Source organism: Felis catus, chromosome B2, assembly GCF_018350175.1.
Source record: "Felis catus isolate Fca126 chromosome B2, F.catus_Fca126_mat1.0, whole genome shotgun sequence".
In the NCBI taxonomy this organism is placed as follows: Eukaryota; Metazoa; Chordata; class Mammalia; order Carnivora; family Felidae; genus Felis; species Felis catus.
Genome location: NC_058372.1, coordinates 65135856 through 65152591, shown reverse-complemented (window position 1 = coordinate 65152591; position 16736 = coordinate 65135856). Strand labels below are relative to the sequence as shown.

Below are 16736 nucleotides of genomic sequence, written 5' to 3'. Positions count from 1 at the left end.
TTTCATCACTCTCTCCCAGTTCCTGAAAGAATTCTCCCTCTCAAAATGTATACGGATCCCCCAAAATCAAGAGGAAATTTTAAGCCTCAGTGTTTCTCCCATTTTTTTTCTTTCTCATGGACTATTCTCTTCACATCTTTTATGTATCTAGATTTCACTCAAGCAATACCTTTTATGAGATATTTCCTGTTCCCACTCCATTTTCCCCTGTGTTCCCACTGTATCTTATGCATACCTCTGTAGTAATAGCTACGACACTTTAATACATTCTTTCATTTACATCTGTGTCCCCCTGTATGTTCTCGATAATTTTTAGATGAGTGAATAATATGTTAATGGGACATTTGGTGTTTTTTTAACAGCTATGTAAAATAATGTGTTAATATCTTACACCTAAAAATAGCAAAAAAAATCTGTAAAATTGGATAAATTGCAAAGAAAGGTCAGTAATTCCTTTAACTTTTACATTAACTCAGCAAGTATCTTTTATATACAAGTATAACTTAGACCTATTCACAGAAAAAAGATTTTTTTAAACATCATTCAGATAAATACCACTCAAAATATTCGCGTATCCTAAGTATTACGTTCATTGCTAACATTTAAATAATCTCAGAAACAAAATATTGATGTCCTAATATGTAAGTAGGAATGAGTACAGATTTAGTCCTTCTTAGTAATCAACATGATCACTATGAGAAATATGAGATTTTTCTTAAACCCTAAGATTTAAGGGCCACCTTCAAATTACCCTTCTCTTGTTTTTTGAGGCCATTCCAATAGGCGAAGTTTATTTAAATGAATGTCTTTAAACACCACAATCTGTGCTTAAGAACCGATCATGTAAAATGAGAGAAGGCACCCTTGAATATATCAGCTGAAACAGAAGATGGCCACACAGCACAACACCAAGCCTACCTTTCTGCATCAGAGGCAGTGCCTTTCCTAGTCTGTTTTTGGATGCTAGATCTTTCAGACTTTCTGGAGTGCCTGTGGAATGAAATGTTAAAGAAATACAAAATATATGATGAATAGAGCTACAATAATATCATACAATGATAAAAGCAACAGGCATGAAAATGACAATTATCTTCTTTAAATGGTTTTGTCAGTCAATGCTTTTTAAAATAAAAACAAATGATAATAAATAAAAATAAAAATAAAAATCAGAGTTGGTGCTGGGTGGAAGACACAAGTTGCCCAACAGGAGACACAAGAAGCTCCATTAGTCCAGACAGGGTTGTTTGCAGTAAGGACTTAGTACGGGCCCTTGCTGAGCAACTTTGCCTCTCCTAATGAGTAAATAAACCCAGTGGGGAAATGTAGTGATGACAGATGTGATGACAGCAATGGTTTAGGTGCTGAAAGACCACAAAGGGATGACATGCCCTCTATTTTACAAGTTGAAACATGGTGCTACAAAGATTTTTTTGTTATTCTTCTCTTGCAAAATATGAACTGAAGAAAAATACTATAGTGAAATATGCTTCACATCACTTTAAATCAAATATTAAAATTATTTCCAAAGTGATCATAACTATGCTTTTGTGACCACGCAGCATCTTAAAAAGCTAATCACATATCACAAACCAAACTAATAAAGTTCCCAATTTACTTTATGTTCCAGAAGTAAATATATGTACACTGAACATTTACAACTTGAAATGCATTTTCCCAAAGAAATGTTTATAGAGAGCGTACCTCCCTAAGCAGCAGTTTACGTATGCCTATTTGACCTAAAATGTGTCTAGCCTACTATATATTTGAAATAAATATAAAATATTGTGGTCAAGAAACTTATTTAAAAAAATTCCAGAGAAACCGTAAAAAGTAATTTGCACTTTAATCTTGATAATTATGTATTTTTATCACAATAGTTGACTCTTTAAACTTACGCTTATTTTTCTTTCCTATTTCTTCCAACAACAAAGAGAAAACTGTCATTACTTACTAATGCCAGATAATCTGAGTGTATCCTATATGTCAAGCCCTGCTCTGAAGCTCACTAGAAACACACGTCAAAGTAAAAAGTCCACCTTCATGGTGTGTATAGACTTCTGGGGCTGTTCATCTCTCCCCATCTCTTTCTCTATTGCCAAAAACTGGGTTCACTGTGTTGTCCTTCCAATTCAGGGTTTCGGCTGTGTGTTCTTCAGCCTTCTGTTACTGTGACATCTCACTTCTGAGAGATGAAGAGAGGGTTTAAGCAGAGGGGGGAACCATTTCTCACTTACCACTTTCCTTTACTATTTGGAAAAGAGGATATATTGAAGGACAGCTCTATGCCAGGCACTGAGGGAGGCACTGACTTATTTAACCCTCATGACATTCCTTTCAGAAAGTGTCATCTTCATTTCAAAGGTGAGGAAATAGACTCAGGACAAGGCTACTCAGCCAGTAAGTAGTAGAGCTAGGATCAGAATGTAAGTGTGTCTGGCCCCTAACCTGTTCTGTCATATACTGTCCAGCAAAGAGAAGGGAGGAAGTAGATTCTGATTATGCCCTTGGGGTACACTCTTGCTCCAGAAGGGAAGAAAGCACGAAATAGGGTACAGGCCTAGGAAAGCACTAAGAGATGATCTCTGATGTGAAAGGCATATCTCCGATATTCTTATTTACTTTGTTGATCCTGTGATCAGGAGAGGTCGATAGTAGTGTGTAGAAGACTAGAGAAGTATGTGGCATGTGCCCAAAATCAATGTGAGATGGTTGTTGCGAAGGAAAGCTTGTTCCTAAGGCAAAGGGAAGGGAGGCATATATATAGCAGGAGCTACTGCAGGCCCAGTAGATATGAGCTCAAAATAAAAAGAAATATACCATTATGGGAAATTTATGCATTGTTCTAAGAATGCTCAGGGACTGCGAGGACAAATGTTCCTTTTCTCATATTCAGCAGAAAGCAGAATGAGAGTACAGAGTTTTAGGCCAATTCATGAAACTCATTGCCATAAAGGTTTTCATTCCTTCACTCATTTATTCACTCAACAAATATTTGCTGGACATGTGTATATGCCAGACACTGCTAGTTGTCTGTGAACACATGCCTGTGAACACACACATATACACAGAAGATTTCTGCCTTCAAGTAATTGACATGTTATCTGTAGGAGACAAGCAATAAGCAACAACAACAAAAAGCCCACAAATGAATTACATGGTGGGCTGATATCACATGAGAAGGTGATAAATGCTAACAACAACAAAAAGTCCACTGGGGCAAGGAGGATCAGAAATGTGTGTGAGGGAGGGGCTTGGGGGCAGATGCAGATGGCCATTTTAAGTAAGGTGATCAGGGAAGGAGTCCTTGAATTGGTAACCTAAGATCAGGAGGGAGTTAGACCTGTTATGTATCTAAGGAAAATGTATCCCAGCAAAATGAAACAGCAAGTACAGGGGTCCTAAGACAAGTCTGTGCCTGGTATGTCCAAGCAAAGTAAGGAGACCAGAAAGAAAATTGTTGGAGGGGGAAGAGTCAGATGGCCAAGTTTGGCCATGACGGGGGTGGTGGTGAGGGACGTGTAGAATCTGGTAGACTTTTGTACAAACTTTTTACCCCTGCACAACAAAAGGGTTATAGCATCTTTTAGAACTTGTCTGCTTTTGTTTCTATCCCTACTAATTTCTATTAATCTTTCTGGACCCCACTGAGATTTTACTTCTTAAACTTTCAAGTCTTCTTCCTCTTGTGATCCCTATAATATATCTGTATACTAGATTATCACAGCAATCCAAAATGATGGTGGTGACGACAACAATGATGATGATACCAATGACGTCTAACATTTACTAAGAGTTTGCTGTATGCTGGCATGACTGCTTTACCGGAATTAACTCATCTGATCTCACCAATCTAGTGAGGTAGGTACTACTCTTTTATCCCTTTTAAAAATAAAAAGATTGAGGCTTAGAGAGATTAAATAATTTTCTCTAACGCACAAAGTCATTAAATGTGAAAACACGAGGTCAAATGAGACTCCACAATCTCAAAAGCAGTGATCACATTGCGTCTGTGACATAGATGACTCTGGAACACAGTAGTTAAAAGCATGGACACTGGACTCGTACTGTCTGGGTTAAACTGTCTGTTTCTGTCTAGCTGGGTGATTTTAGTCAAGTTACTTAACCAATTTGTGCCTCAGTTTTTTGTTCTTACCTGTGAAGTGGAAATAATACTACCACATCGCAAGTTTGCTAACTCTAAATATTTCAACATTACTATTTTTATTATAGTCTTTGTTTGCAACATTACATAAAACAAGGATTTGTAATAGTTTTAGCATTACTTAGAACTAGCTAGTGGTAAGTGCTATAAAAGTATTATTTAAACTGATAGTTACATATATTTGTTTCATGAAGGTGAAGAATTTTATTTATCTATAATAGTGCCAAACTCAGAGTCACTGTTCCATAACTGGGTGACAAAAATTCATGCAGAGGTTCATACATCTAATTTTTTATATTTTTAACTCACTTGTCAAGAATGACCTTTTTTTTCTCTCTCTCTAAATGCTATAGAAACTTGCTTTTATTGAAGATTCATCCTAAGATTTCTACAAAGGACAAGTTTTTATCCTTCTTTTAACCACTTAAAAGGATCTTCAAATTGAGTTAAAATAACATACACATTAATTGTAATAATTCAGTATAAAGGAAGAATAGAGAAGAAAGTAGAAAATTCGAATGTCTTTTCCACTCCAAATCCCAAGTTACAACTATGAATACATTGCATATTTTAAACACAGCTTTTCTTAGAATAGAATCTTGCGACATGTGAAATGGGAAAGATAAGAACAATTCATGTACAGTTATGTATTACACTACTGAAACTACTGATCATATAATTATAAATGGATCATAGTGAAATGAACCACATTCTACCTTACATTACTCTAAGTTCCTCACAATCAGGAATGGTATCCATCTGAGTTATCACTGTAACGTCAATACCTAGCACATAGTAGCTGCTCATAGGTATTGAGTGAATGGTTAAAAAAGTAATAATTTGAGTTTTACTCTGTAACTTGAGAGTCTAAAAAAGTAGGGTTACAAAATTCATTTTACATAAAATCAAATAAATTTAGAAATAAAACTTTTCATGTTTTCTGGGCTTCAGTAAAATACAAAATACCATAAAAAATGCCATTTGGTTACTGCCTTATGCATAATGAACTGTCAGTCATTATTATTGGCCCAATATATGCTTACAATGATACAACAAGGCAGCATAGACACAAGTGTAGTCTTCAAGGGACACTAGAATTCAGCGAGTCCACCTACAACTACCTAAATTTACAGATGAGGAAACAGAGTCCCCTAAGGTTTAAGTGACTAATCCAAGATAACAGGGGCTTTAGTAAGTTGGTGAGGACACCATCATGAGCTCATGTCCTTAGGTTCTCTGCCCATTCTGCCATCCAGTGGCTTGCATGATTTAATGTTTACTGGAGGGACCCCTGGAGAGAAGTGAACAAAAAAGTTACAGTGCTTCTATGATGTCTTAATTATTTTGGGTTTTAACAGGTTTTGTTCTGTTAAAAGTTTTTATCATTATTTTACTGTTCACAAAGAATGTTTCTTTGGTTTACACATGCAAGAATCAGAACTATTGAGCTTTCTCTTCACTTCAAAACTTAATACTTGTATGGTTTTGATCCTATAATTCTTAGTTCACAGGGCACAAGTGGAATTCTTTAAAAGTTATCAAACTAAATTCAAATGTAAGGTATGACAACAATTATTTTATTATTAGAGCAAGAATAACGATCTGAAAAGGATCCAATGTTCCATATCCAATGTTCTATATCCAATGTTCCTAATTAATCTAATTTCTTGAAGTTCCATCTTTATTATTCTATTAATTTAAATGTGAAGATTCATAAAATGTACTAATGAAGAGAGGTATGGTTAAAATCTATTTCTGTGCTATTTTCCTTTCCTCCTCAGTAACTAAACTCAATTAGAGCAATTTCCCAAAGACATTGGTAAATACAGCTTTTCTCACGATATTACAATTCTATTAAAGTCTAAAGTTAATGTTAATAAAAAAATAATACTATTAAAGGTATTTTATAATAAAATGAAAATACAGTATGTTCTGTTTGGGAGAAAATGTAACAAAAATCTACCACATAATGTTTTAATTTAATTAGAATTAACACGGATATCATGAGTAAATATCTGTATATTTGCTGGCCAACGATCTACATGGCTTAATGTGGAATGCAAATCCATCCTGTGACTCAAGATGTGACTCATCTTGTGTCTGCATAAGTTTAGGAAGAAAGTATAGTATGTGAATAGAATCTACTTAAATAAGAAATATTCACACAGTGAAGACAGCTGCATGCAGTTAAGATGCATGTACATTTTTTAAGTATTGATAGTTATATATATGACTATGGCCATTAAACGGACTTAAGTATTTTGGTGAATGAGTATATTTCACTCATTCAAATAAAGAACATCTTTGAAAAGCACAGGTAACAAAAGATGTTATGAAACAAATAAAAATGGTAAGTAATGTACTGAATTTATGAATGGTTCTACATTAACTCTGTATCACTGTGGTAACTGCCCTGAATTTCGGAAGTAAAAAAAAAAAAAAACAGATGATCTCTTCATTCCAGAAGATTCTCTTAATGAAGAGAGAAGATTCATTCAGTTTGAATCAAAAGAAACCATGTGACGCTTTTGGTCAAAGATTCCAATAGGCAAGTAGCTGCTACTAAGTGGCAGGTGTGGGAAACTATACAAATAAGATTATTTGCAAAAGAAAAAGAACTTTAGCAACTTAGGAATTAATCTTAAACACAGCGGGATGCTTTACTTGTTCCAATAATTTACTTCTTTCCAATAATTTAAAGTCCTGGAAAATAGGGTCATTTCATCAAATATTTTTAGTATTTATTTAAGTCACACACCTTAAAAAAATCCTTAAAGATACCATGTATAATGATGCAAAAATATATTTAATCACATATTGGAATTGGTAACTTCAAGTTAATAAAGGGTTAAAATACATGTTAAAATGTACCAAAAGGATATATTGCATTTTCCTGGAAAAGCATTTATACCAAGAATAGTTTAAAGTAGAATTAGTCAGTAATAATTATGATTATTTATACTAGTCTTTCACATTTAAGAATGATTGATTCAGCTGTGAGCACTAAACTCAGAACCTTGATGCTTCAGGGTTTTATTAGAACGCATTTGTTTCTAACTTGTAACGCAAAAAAAATTTGATTAGTTTGAAGCCATAAATAGATGCAAATTTTATTAAGATTCATAGACAGAATTATGTATACACAGATTGATAAAAGTTACTTTTTACATATTAAAATGATGCCATTTACTAAGAGGTATTTTGTTATTGGAGTGATTATTTCTTAAATGTGAACATTTTTAGTAATAAAACTACAAGGAAATTTTCCCTACAATTTTACAGTCAGAACCATTCCTGGGGTTCCAAATCTATGTATTTTCTTTTTATCATTGTTTTAAATATTCTACAACTTCTAGGAAATTTTTCCAGATCTAGACAAACCTACTTCCATGTTAATTACAAATAAATCTATGATATAGCCTGAGATGACATCAGGACTGTTTGAAACTGAAATTAAATTGTGGAGAAAGGATACATTAAAAATTCTGTGTGTGCATGCATGTGCATACATGCATGTACGTGTACATTTATGCTGTAAGAAATAAAGGGGCAGCTAAATGCTTTCCAACTTACTAGGGAACTGTCTTAAGCAAAATTTTTTGTATTACTGCTATAATCAAGTAGGACTCTGATACAGGACGTCCAAAGGCTGATTATATAAACTGTGACTGATTTTAGAATACTCTCTTAGTTACCAGTGACCTGGGGCAAAAGTCACCTGATGCCCAAAACATTATGGGCATTCATCATCTCCAAATTTGATGTTATATTAACTTCATTTGGAAATTGGTAGAAACTTCTGAATAAATAAATAAATCTGATAAGAGATAAGATGCAAGAGTTAAGTTTGCCAAATGACTGACATGGTTACCTATGAATTTAGCATCTGTTGATTTCACTATTTCTCTATCATTTTTATGGGCACATATTCCTATATTTTAATAAAAGTTTATTGTAAATAACTTTCTGTTCCCTATAGTAACAAGTAATAGTATCTAGCTATTTAAAAAGTATTTCTGTTGGTTGAACATGGATCTTATTTACCTATCGTCATAATAAAAAAATGTGTATTCAGAATTACATATTAGTAAAGGTTTCCATAGTAGTCTTACCTAAAATGACCATTTCCATTCCTAAAACTACCCATAAAGTTATATATACAATCTATTAAATCAAATAACAGAATTAATTCATATGTCATTAAGTGACATCTAATTTTCAACTAATTTTCATCTCATGTATGTAAGAACTGAAACTATTGTTTGGATATCCATTTTGCTTAATCTATGTCCTGATAAACTTACATTTATATTCATTATAAAGACCACTATATTTAATTGTCCTATACTCAGTCAGTACATATGATGAAATCCACTGATTCATTTGTTTGGGATAAATTCAAAGGCTTTCCAGAATTCTGTTTTATAAAAGGAAATTCTAAGTTGCTTGAATGGCCAAAACTTTGCTTTTCTTATACATGCTGTGACGCTAGCCATAAGAATAGTGTGCATAGCAGGGCACAATAAATATCTGTTCAATGAATGAGCAGCAATGGATGTAACCTTTGATTTAATTTATATGATTATTTTGTATCTTTTTTGAGACTACTTTAAATTTATAATAATTTTTAGATTGGATATTTTACTAATTTGTCTACTCTCAGAAATTCTATCCTAGAAACCAGATAAGTAGCAGAAGGAATTAGTTTTAAATTTCAAATACTTTAAGTCATATTAAAACGTAAATTTCTTAAAGATTAAAAGATGATAAAATATTCTTAAAGTCTTTATAAACTACTAGTTTGTGGTCCTTTCCAACATTTGTAAGATGACTTAATTTTTTCTGGGTGACAGGGTTTAGCTTTCTTTCCATTTGAAATCCTGAAGATATTTCGACTATTTACAGATATTGAAAAAAAAAATTACATCACTCTTAAGTAAGACTGCAATTACTCTGCTATCACCACACATAGCGGAAACAAATAAACAAAAGGAACCTCCTGTATATGCTTGCATGACTAGCTGTTCTGTTTCTGAGCTACCAAACATACTTCTCTATTTAATATATATTACCAATGTGTTGACTGAATTTCTACTTAAACTAGAAGAAACATATCCTAAATATCCAACAACCTTCTGTGACCAGTCAGAAAAAGATACTTAAAGGTAAGGACTATATATAACAGACACCATAAAACAGGAGAACTGGGTTAACTACAACCGAGAAAGGTAACAAAGCATTTCTGACATATCAGCATGAAGTAGATTCAAAGCACTGATGCTATTTTTAAAAACCTACCTTGTAGACTGGCTCTAGCCCTTGGCAGTATTTGGTTTAAAAACACAATATTCATACGATTTATAAGAACCCATTATTCTACTTTCAATCAGATGTTTTTAATGTACCTCCAAACCTAAAATTATTATTGACAAATTTATGTAGTAAAAAAAGAAGACAACTGAGATTAAACCGCCAACCGATATAACAAAGAAAAGTCTGTCACAGATTTTAATAAATGTTAAAGCACCTGAAAATTTTTATTTATTCATGAATGTTTAAACAAAAACAATTATTTAAGTGTGTTTCCAGAAAATCAAAACACTGAAACAAATGCCCATTTAAAACAGAACTCTTCCGCTGGATCTGGCTTAGTTTGTCTACACTATAGCATTTGCATGCCACTCTCATTTCAGGAAACACTCTGAGGTGTGTTATTAGAGGTGGATATGCAAAATAAGTGGTTCTGGCTCCTGAAAGGAAGCATATCACAACCCACATTTCTTGGTCATCCTTCACTTGGTGGCCTAGAAGCCTGTTGAAGCCACTTGTCTGTGAGGAGGAGTTAGCTAGTACCTGTCATTCTCCGGAGATGCATGCTGGATTTGAATCCTGGGGCTAGGAGGTCGTCTCCTATCTAGGGAGGGGGACCATTTACCCCTGTTTGCCCAATGAACAAGACAGGAAAAAAACAGGACATTTAGTAACTTCTAACATAAAAGAATATATGGAACAACAGGACTGGAAAAGCACCGCAAAAAGGCAAAGGGTAGCTTCTTTGCTCCACAATTTACTCTTGATTTTGATAAGTCTTGGAAAGAAAAATTATAATGTTGTAAGAAAATAAATCTTGTTACCCTATAAGTGAACAGAGAAACAACTTACTTGGGAAGATGTTTGAAATTTATTATGTGTAATTGTTTTCTTTTAAACCGTGCTTGTGTGTGTATACATATCTGCACACATACATATATATAACTTTAAGTGAAAAAGATGCACCCTTAAGAATTTGGCTTATGTTTGAATAAAATAGGTTTAATAAGCTACCAATACTTAGTTGATACCAGGTGTTGAAATTACTGGATAAAGTGGCAAAGATGAGGTGTGTGAATTTAATACAAAGGAGAAACACAGTTTAGGTGAAAGAAAGAAAAATGCTCTTCAGTGTGGAAACAATGACATTAAGAAATAATTCATAGGAATGCTAACCAGTGAAATCTTAACAAATTTTCTTGGGGGAAACCGTAGCACTAATTACTGAAATTTAAAAATTGTGAGTAAAAAACACTGAGGGGTAAAAGTGGGAAATATTACTTGTAAAAAATTTCTGCAAATCTTTATTTGCAAAAGTATCTCCCAATAGATTAAACAATGGTTTTTTTTATTTCTGTATTTACAATAATATTTTTTGTGAATAACAGTTAAATGAAAGTCTGAATCTTGGTTTATTCTTTGTTAAACTATTTTGAGATTCTGTCTGTGTATAACCACAAATTACAAACACCTAGTTGAAAACTGAAAAGAGACAATAAGGGACAGAGCAGGCCAGATTTGGAAATTTTTACATATTAGATATGAGCATTTTAAACAGGATAATTTCTGTTAATATTGGCTTCCTTTTATTCAACAAGGGATAACTGAATGATCTTTAAGGACTCATCTAGATATAAGATTTTATAATTATTCAAAATAAATTGGTCCTGTTGTTTGTTTGTTTTTTTTTATCTGCATTTTTTGCCTTTTCACTTGGCTTATTGGATTTAGTTGATAATCTAGACAAAAACAGCAAAGGGCTGTCAACATGTGACCAGGATATCTGAGACCAGCAGATACTCAATTCTGAAAGCCCTTTGGAAGCCTGCTTCATCAATCAGCTTTAGATAAACTTGTCATGATTCAAGCAGGGCTTTGAGGAAGGTGTGAGGCAAATAAAGATATTCAATAGCAGAATTTAGGCAGAAGAGAAAATTGTGTGACATGTACTCTTAAATGTGTTACATGTTTGTGAAATTAAAAATACTTTGCATTAATCTGAAATTATTTAATAATTTTAGATTATTGAGATAGTTGGTCAACCCAGTCCAAAAGCTTTAAAATATATTTCACTTTACTGGCTTCTGTTCTGAAGAACAATAACGAAAAAATATTTCTAAAATAATTGAAATCACGACCACCCTGTCTTCTACATGAAGCTGGATTCAGTCATGTTAAAACTTGAGGTGCTGAAAGTTTTACAGGATTTGGAAACACAAAAAACATGGCTAATGTGTTTTTCTGTAAAGTGATAAGTAATGTTAACTTGACAGGATCATGAGTAACCTTGCTTCTTGAGGCAAAATTCCAGTCCTTGTGTTTATTTAAACAAAAAAGTAAAGAAAAATGCTGTAATTATGAAACATGCAGTGAAAAGCTATGAAGGAGAAAGGTGTACATTTGGAAACAAGCAATTGTGAATGCAAGCTATGAAAAGGTAATTCTTGACAAAATATTTAGCATAATACATGGATTATCTGTACATTCAAAGTCCTTCTGAATATGCTGATATATGGTACCAATATAATAAAATCCATTTGCTTTCCCACCATATATTTAATATGGGAGCAAGACCAACTTATGCTCAATTTTTGTCTAAAGACTAGATATTAGGTAAGTTTTAACAGAACCCATATTTGTGAGTTTCAGATATACTAGGATATTTTACATGCTTTTAAATTGTGTGCAACTTCTTTCTCTCCTATTACAAAGAATAGAAGGTCAAAATTTGAATCTTTATCCCCTTGTTATTTTGCCAAAACACAGGGTTCAACTTCCATTTTCATCTTGGAAGGTAGCATAGTGCAGCTGTTAATCATGAAGCTCCTTTTCTTGATTTCTCTTTCCAAACTAGCTTGCCTATAAGTTACACTGGTTAGTTACAATATTTGCACTTTAACATCAGGTATCCTAAATTCATTAATTCAGGAATGTCTATTTGTTGGAGCTCAACCCTTTCACTGTGATCACAGTAGAAGAAAGGTCACTCTGATGGTTAAGGGATGGAATTAACAGGCTGTGAGCTCCTTGCATAAGGAATTGTAGTGTTTTTTGGTTGAGTTTTGACAGTTATATAAACTATGCATTGCACTGAATAAGTAGCTTATATTTGCAAATATCCAAGTAGATAGTAAGTTAATACAGGTAAGAAATAGTGAGAACCTTAAGTAACAGATTACCAGTGGTGAGGGGACCTGCTGATAAGATATAAAGGAATTAGAATTGACAGGTCTTGATATGCAAATAAATGGTTCTTTCATCATGTCTTTTTTCCCCAGCAATAATACACTATAAAACAAATACGCATGTGTTTAAATGTGCAACTAATATTTATGCTTTCGTATGTACACATCCTTCAATGGTGCATCTCTCTTGGCAGAACATGGGAAAGCAGCTTAATTATCTGAAAGAGAAATTATATGGAAATGTAAACCATTCACTCCATAACTAGCAAAAGAAGTATCTGTGAGTTGGGGTGCCTGGGTGGCCCAGTCGGTGTCTGACTTAGGCTCAGGTTATGATCTCACAGTTCATGAGTTCAAGCTCTGCACTGCGCTCTGTGGTGACAGCTCACAGCCTGGAGTCTGCTTTGGATTCTGTGTCTCCCTCTCTCTCTGCCCCTCCCCCACTCACTCTCTGTCTCTCTCTCTCTCTCAACAATAAACATTAAATTTTTTTTTAATCTGTGAATTACTGTAATATTAGAACCTAAATCTGAACAAATGAGACAACTGATTATATACTATTTTTATATTCTAATCCCACTATTTATTTTAGTCCTTTAAAATGTGTGTGATGGGGTACACTTGGTGGGCTCAGTCGGAAGAGCATGTGACTCTTACTCTCAGGATTGTGTGTTTGAGCCCCACATTGGGTGTAGAGATTACTTAAAAAGAAAATCTTTAAAACAATGGCTGATGGCTATTAAGGAGGGCACTTCTGATGAACACTGGGTGTTATATGTAAATGATGAATCACTTAATTCTACTCCTGAAATTAATGTCACATTATATGTTACCTAACTGGAGTTTATAAATAAAAACTGGAAACAAAAATACATAAAAAGAAAAAAAAAAAGAAAAAAAACCCCTCATTTTTCCCAATATTGTTTTAAAGTAAAATTAATATACTTATACTGTCTTTTTTTTAATTTTAATTCAATTCCAGTTTATTTATTTTAATTCAAATTACAGTTGTTAAGTTTTAGGTAGGCACCTCCTTTCCCTTATTACTCATGTTTTCCATGTAGAGGGAAATTTATTCAAGCAAGCTCCTAGTCTCTTTCTACCCTTCGCCTCAGGCTACCTACCCCAAGAAAGGAGGACTGTATTATAAGATCAGTGATTATGTTAAAAGACCAGGCACAGGTAACTTAGTCCTTTCTGGATGACTCCTTCCAGATCAAGCTACCTACAAATGGTAAATGCTACAGGACATAAACCTACAAAGCAGCTGTTAAGATGTGAGGCCTGGGCCTGAACCTGTCTTGTGGTTCTGTGAATCTGGCTGATTCTAGGGTGAGTTAGTTATTAACAAGCTTATAGACCTAAAGTCACAGCTTCTAAACTTGTTCACTGTATTTACGGTGATAATTAGATGTCCCTTCTTCTAGTTCTTGGGTCTAGCTCACAATTAGACCCAAATTTGGGAGCAGAAAATAGGGTGTATCTTTTAAGTTCCCCAAGTCTCCAAATCGAGCATTTACTAAGTAAAAAATAATAATGCTATCACAAGAGATGGCAAGGACAAATAAGATATGATTCCTGTCCTCCAGGTATACAATATAGCAAAAGAAATAAATACCCTATTAAGTAAAATATAACGTGTTTTAATAGAAATATGTAGTATCATGTGGGCCCAGAAAGTAAATAATTCTGACAAAAGAGAAGGGGGGGGGGTAGTATAAATGGGTGTTATAAAAGCTATGGTTATTAGACCTAAATTTTTGAAGAATGAGTAAAAATTTTAAGCAGACAACAAAGGAAAAATGGCATTTTAATTTTAATGGATAGAAAACTTGAGACAAGAAGGAATAAATACTACTAATAAAGCTCATGAAAAAATCAATTGGGCAAGAGTGACAAGGGAAGGGCTAGAATATAATTCAATATAATCAAGGTAGGGGATCTGTTTGGGAGATTCTGAAAAGAGAACTGATAGGATTTACTGATTCACTGAATGTGAAGGAGCAGGAAAAATGTTTCCAGCTAATGTACTTTATTATATGTCAAAGCCATCCTAATAAGAGGAAAATTTAGGGAGAGAAAGTATTTTGCTGTAAAAGGATGTAATGGGAGCGGTGCCTGAGTGACTTAGTTGGTTAAGCATCCGACTCTTGGTTTGAGTTCAGGTTATGATCTCACGGCTCATGGGTTTGAGCCCTGCATTGGGCTCTGTGCTGAAAGTACAGAGCCTGCTTGCAATTCTCCCTCCCTCCCTCCCTCTCTCTCTCTCTCTCTGCCCCTCTCCCACTTGTGCTCTGTTTCTCTCAAAATAAATAAGTAAATAAACTTAAATTAAAAAAAAAGAAAGGATGTAAGAGGAGATAATAAATTTAAATTAGACATTTTGATGTACACAAATGGCAACTTTTAAAATTTAGACCTAGCACTCAAGGGAAAGTTCTGGCCTGGTCAATTACAGTAGAGTGTTGTCTTCATAAGTATTAATTAGAATGGAAGTTTTTGATAGAAATATAATTTCAGGGACAGAATGAGTGGGGAAAAACAAAAATGAAGATGGAGCCAGGAGAACACCTATCCGTGTGGGGTGAGATAGGAAGAGAAGCCTGCAAGAAGAGCTGGGTCATAACCAAGGCCTAAGAAAGAAAATCTGTAGAAGGTACTAAATACAAGAGAGGTTCAAGTGACTAGGTGGTTAATGGAAAATGTTGCAAGACACTGTTGGGACAATCAGGGAGCCAGTGTAGTTCATAGAGGAATTTCAGCATAGTGGTAGAGCCATGGTAAGGGGTAGAAGTCAGACTGCAGGATTTACTAGGAGGCTAAAAAATGGAGGCAGTAAGTATACACTACCATTTAATGAGCCTTCAGTAAGGCTGTGATTTCTGTGAACAGTCAAGGAAGAAGATAAAATATCCCAGGAAAGCAAATGTTCTCCAGTAGCTCTAACAATAAATGCTTCTGAACATTTCAGTAATAATTTGTTTTAAAATCTTGGAAAGAAAAGGTTAATGGCAAGCCTATAACTTACTCGTTCCCAAACAGGGAACAAGCGGAATGAATGACCTCAACAGACCCTGAATAAAGATGAAGGAAAAGTGAAACAACCTTAACTAAACTTCCTTGTAAATATTCAATGGTATTTGCTAATGAAAAGATAAAGGAGAGTCCTCTATTAGACATCTTTAGTAGGAAATAGTCTTTCTAGACCTTTTATTGCAAATAAACCCAAATTTTCTTAAGCATGACTAGAATGAGCAATGGGGTAATCCATAATTATTTTTGTTATTAGTGTAATCAACAGAATATATAATGAAGACACTCAAAAACTGAAATGGCTTCCTTTGCAAACAGTGCTTCTACATGCATTATTCAGCCTGGGCCAAACCATCCTAATGAAGGAGACAAAATGGACTCCTTCAAGAAAAGAATAGGTCACTAGTGCCTGGTGCTCCTTTATCTTTGAATCATTAGTGAACTATGGTGTTGGACACTGAGTCTGCTTTGACAGTTTCATTCTTTGCACTGACACAATACTTCATTTGCTTTAAAAGTGAGTGAAAATTCTTCAGAAAAGGGCACTGAGTTGGTATAACAACATACAAACATTCATCAAAGTGGTTTAGAATCAGCAAGTTGTTTAGTTCACAAGGCTGTGGGCTGTGGAAATACGTTACTATCTTAAGTATATGAAATTATGTTTAAAATTTTTCTTTAACATTTTATCTACTATGTATAATAAATTAGGCATTAACATAAGAAGCTCTCTGCTCAATCAGAGAAATTAATAACCTGGAAAGCCCTCTAAACCTCTCCATTCCTACTCTCTGCACATCCTGTCTAGGGACTTTAGCTACAGTGGAGAACAAAGTCACCACTGTTGATACTATGATGTTCTGCCTCAAAGCCACTTGTAGGCGTGTGCACAAAAGGGCATCTGAAGTCCCTATCCTCCAAACCAGTAAGAATCTACAGCTTCTGTAATTTTCTTGATGAAACCTATCTCATTTATTTTTTTCTTGGCAATAAAGTTGACCACAATAAATTAAAGATCAATGAGAATACCAATTCCTGCCTCTGTC

The 16736-nt window shown here is 34.1% G+C and overlaps 1 protein-coding gene across 49 annotated transcripts in view; it reads right to left on the bottom strand.

Moving 5' to 3' along the window:
• RIMS1 (regulating synaptic membrane exocytosis 1) overlaps nt 1-16736 on the bottom strand; it is a 490562-nt gene that overhangs the window by 130646 nt on the left and 343180 nt on the right. For 18 of the 49 annotated variants that reach the window (XM_023254106.2, XM_023254098.2, XM_045057724.1 and 15 more), the window contains one exon: nt 919-990. The exons of 25 other annotated variants lie outside the window; for them this stretch is intronic. In XM_023254106.2, coding sequence (XP_023109874.2) covers nt 919-990 — 72 coding nt within the window. Of the gene's footprint in view, nt 1-918; nt 991-10015; nt 10100-16736 lie in introns of all 49 variants that reach the window. 6 more of the 49 variants (XM_019830824.3, XM_023254094.2, XM_019830825.3 and 3 more) reach the window with 2 other exon arrangements.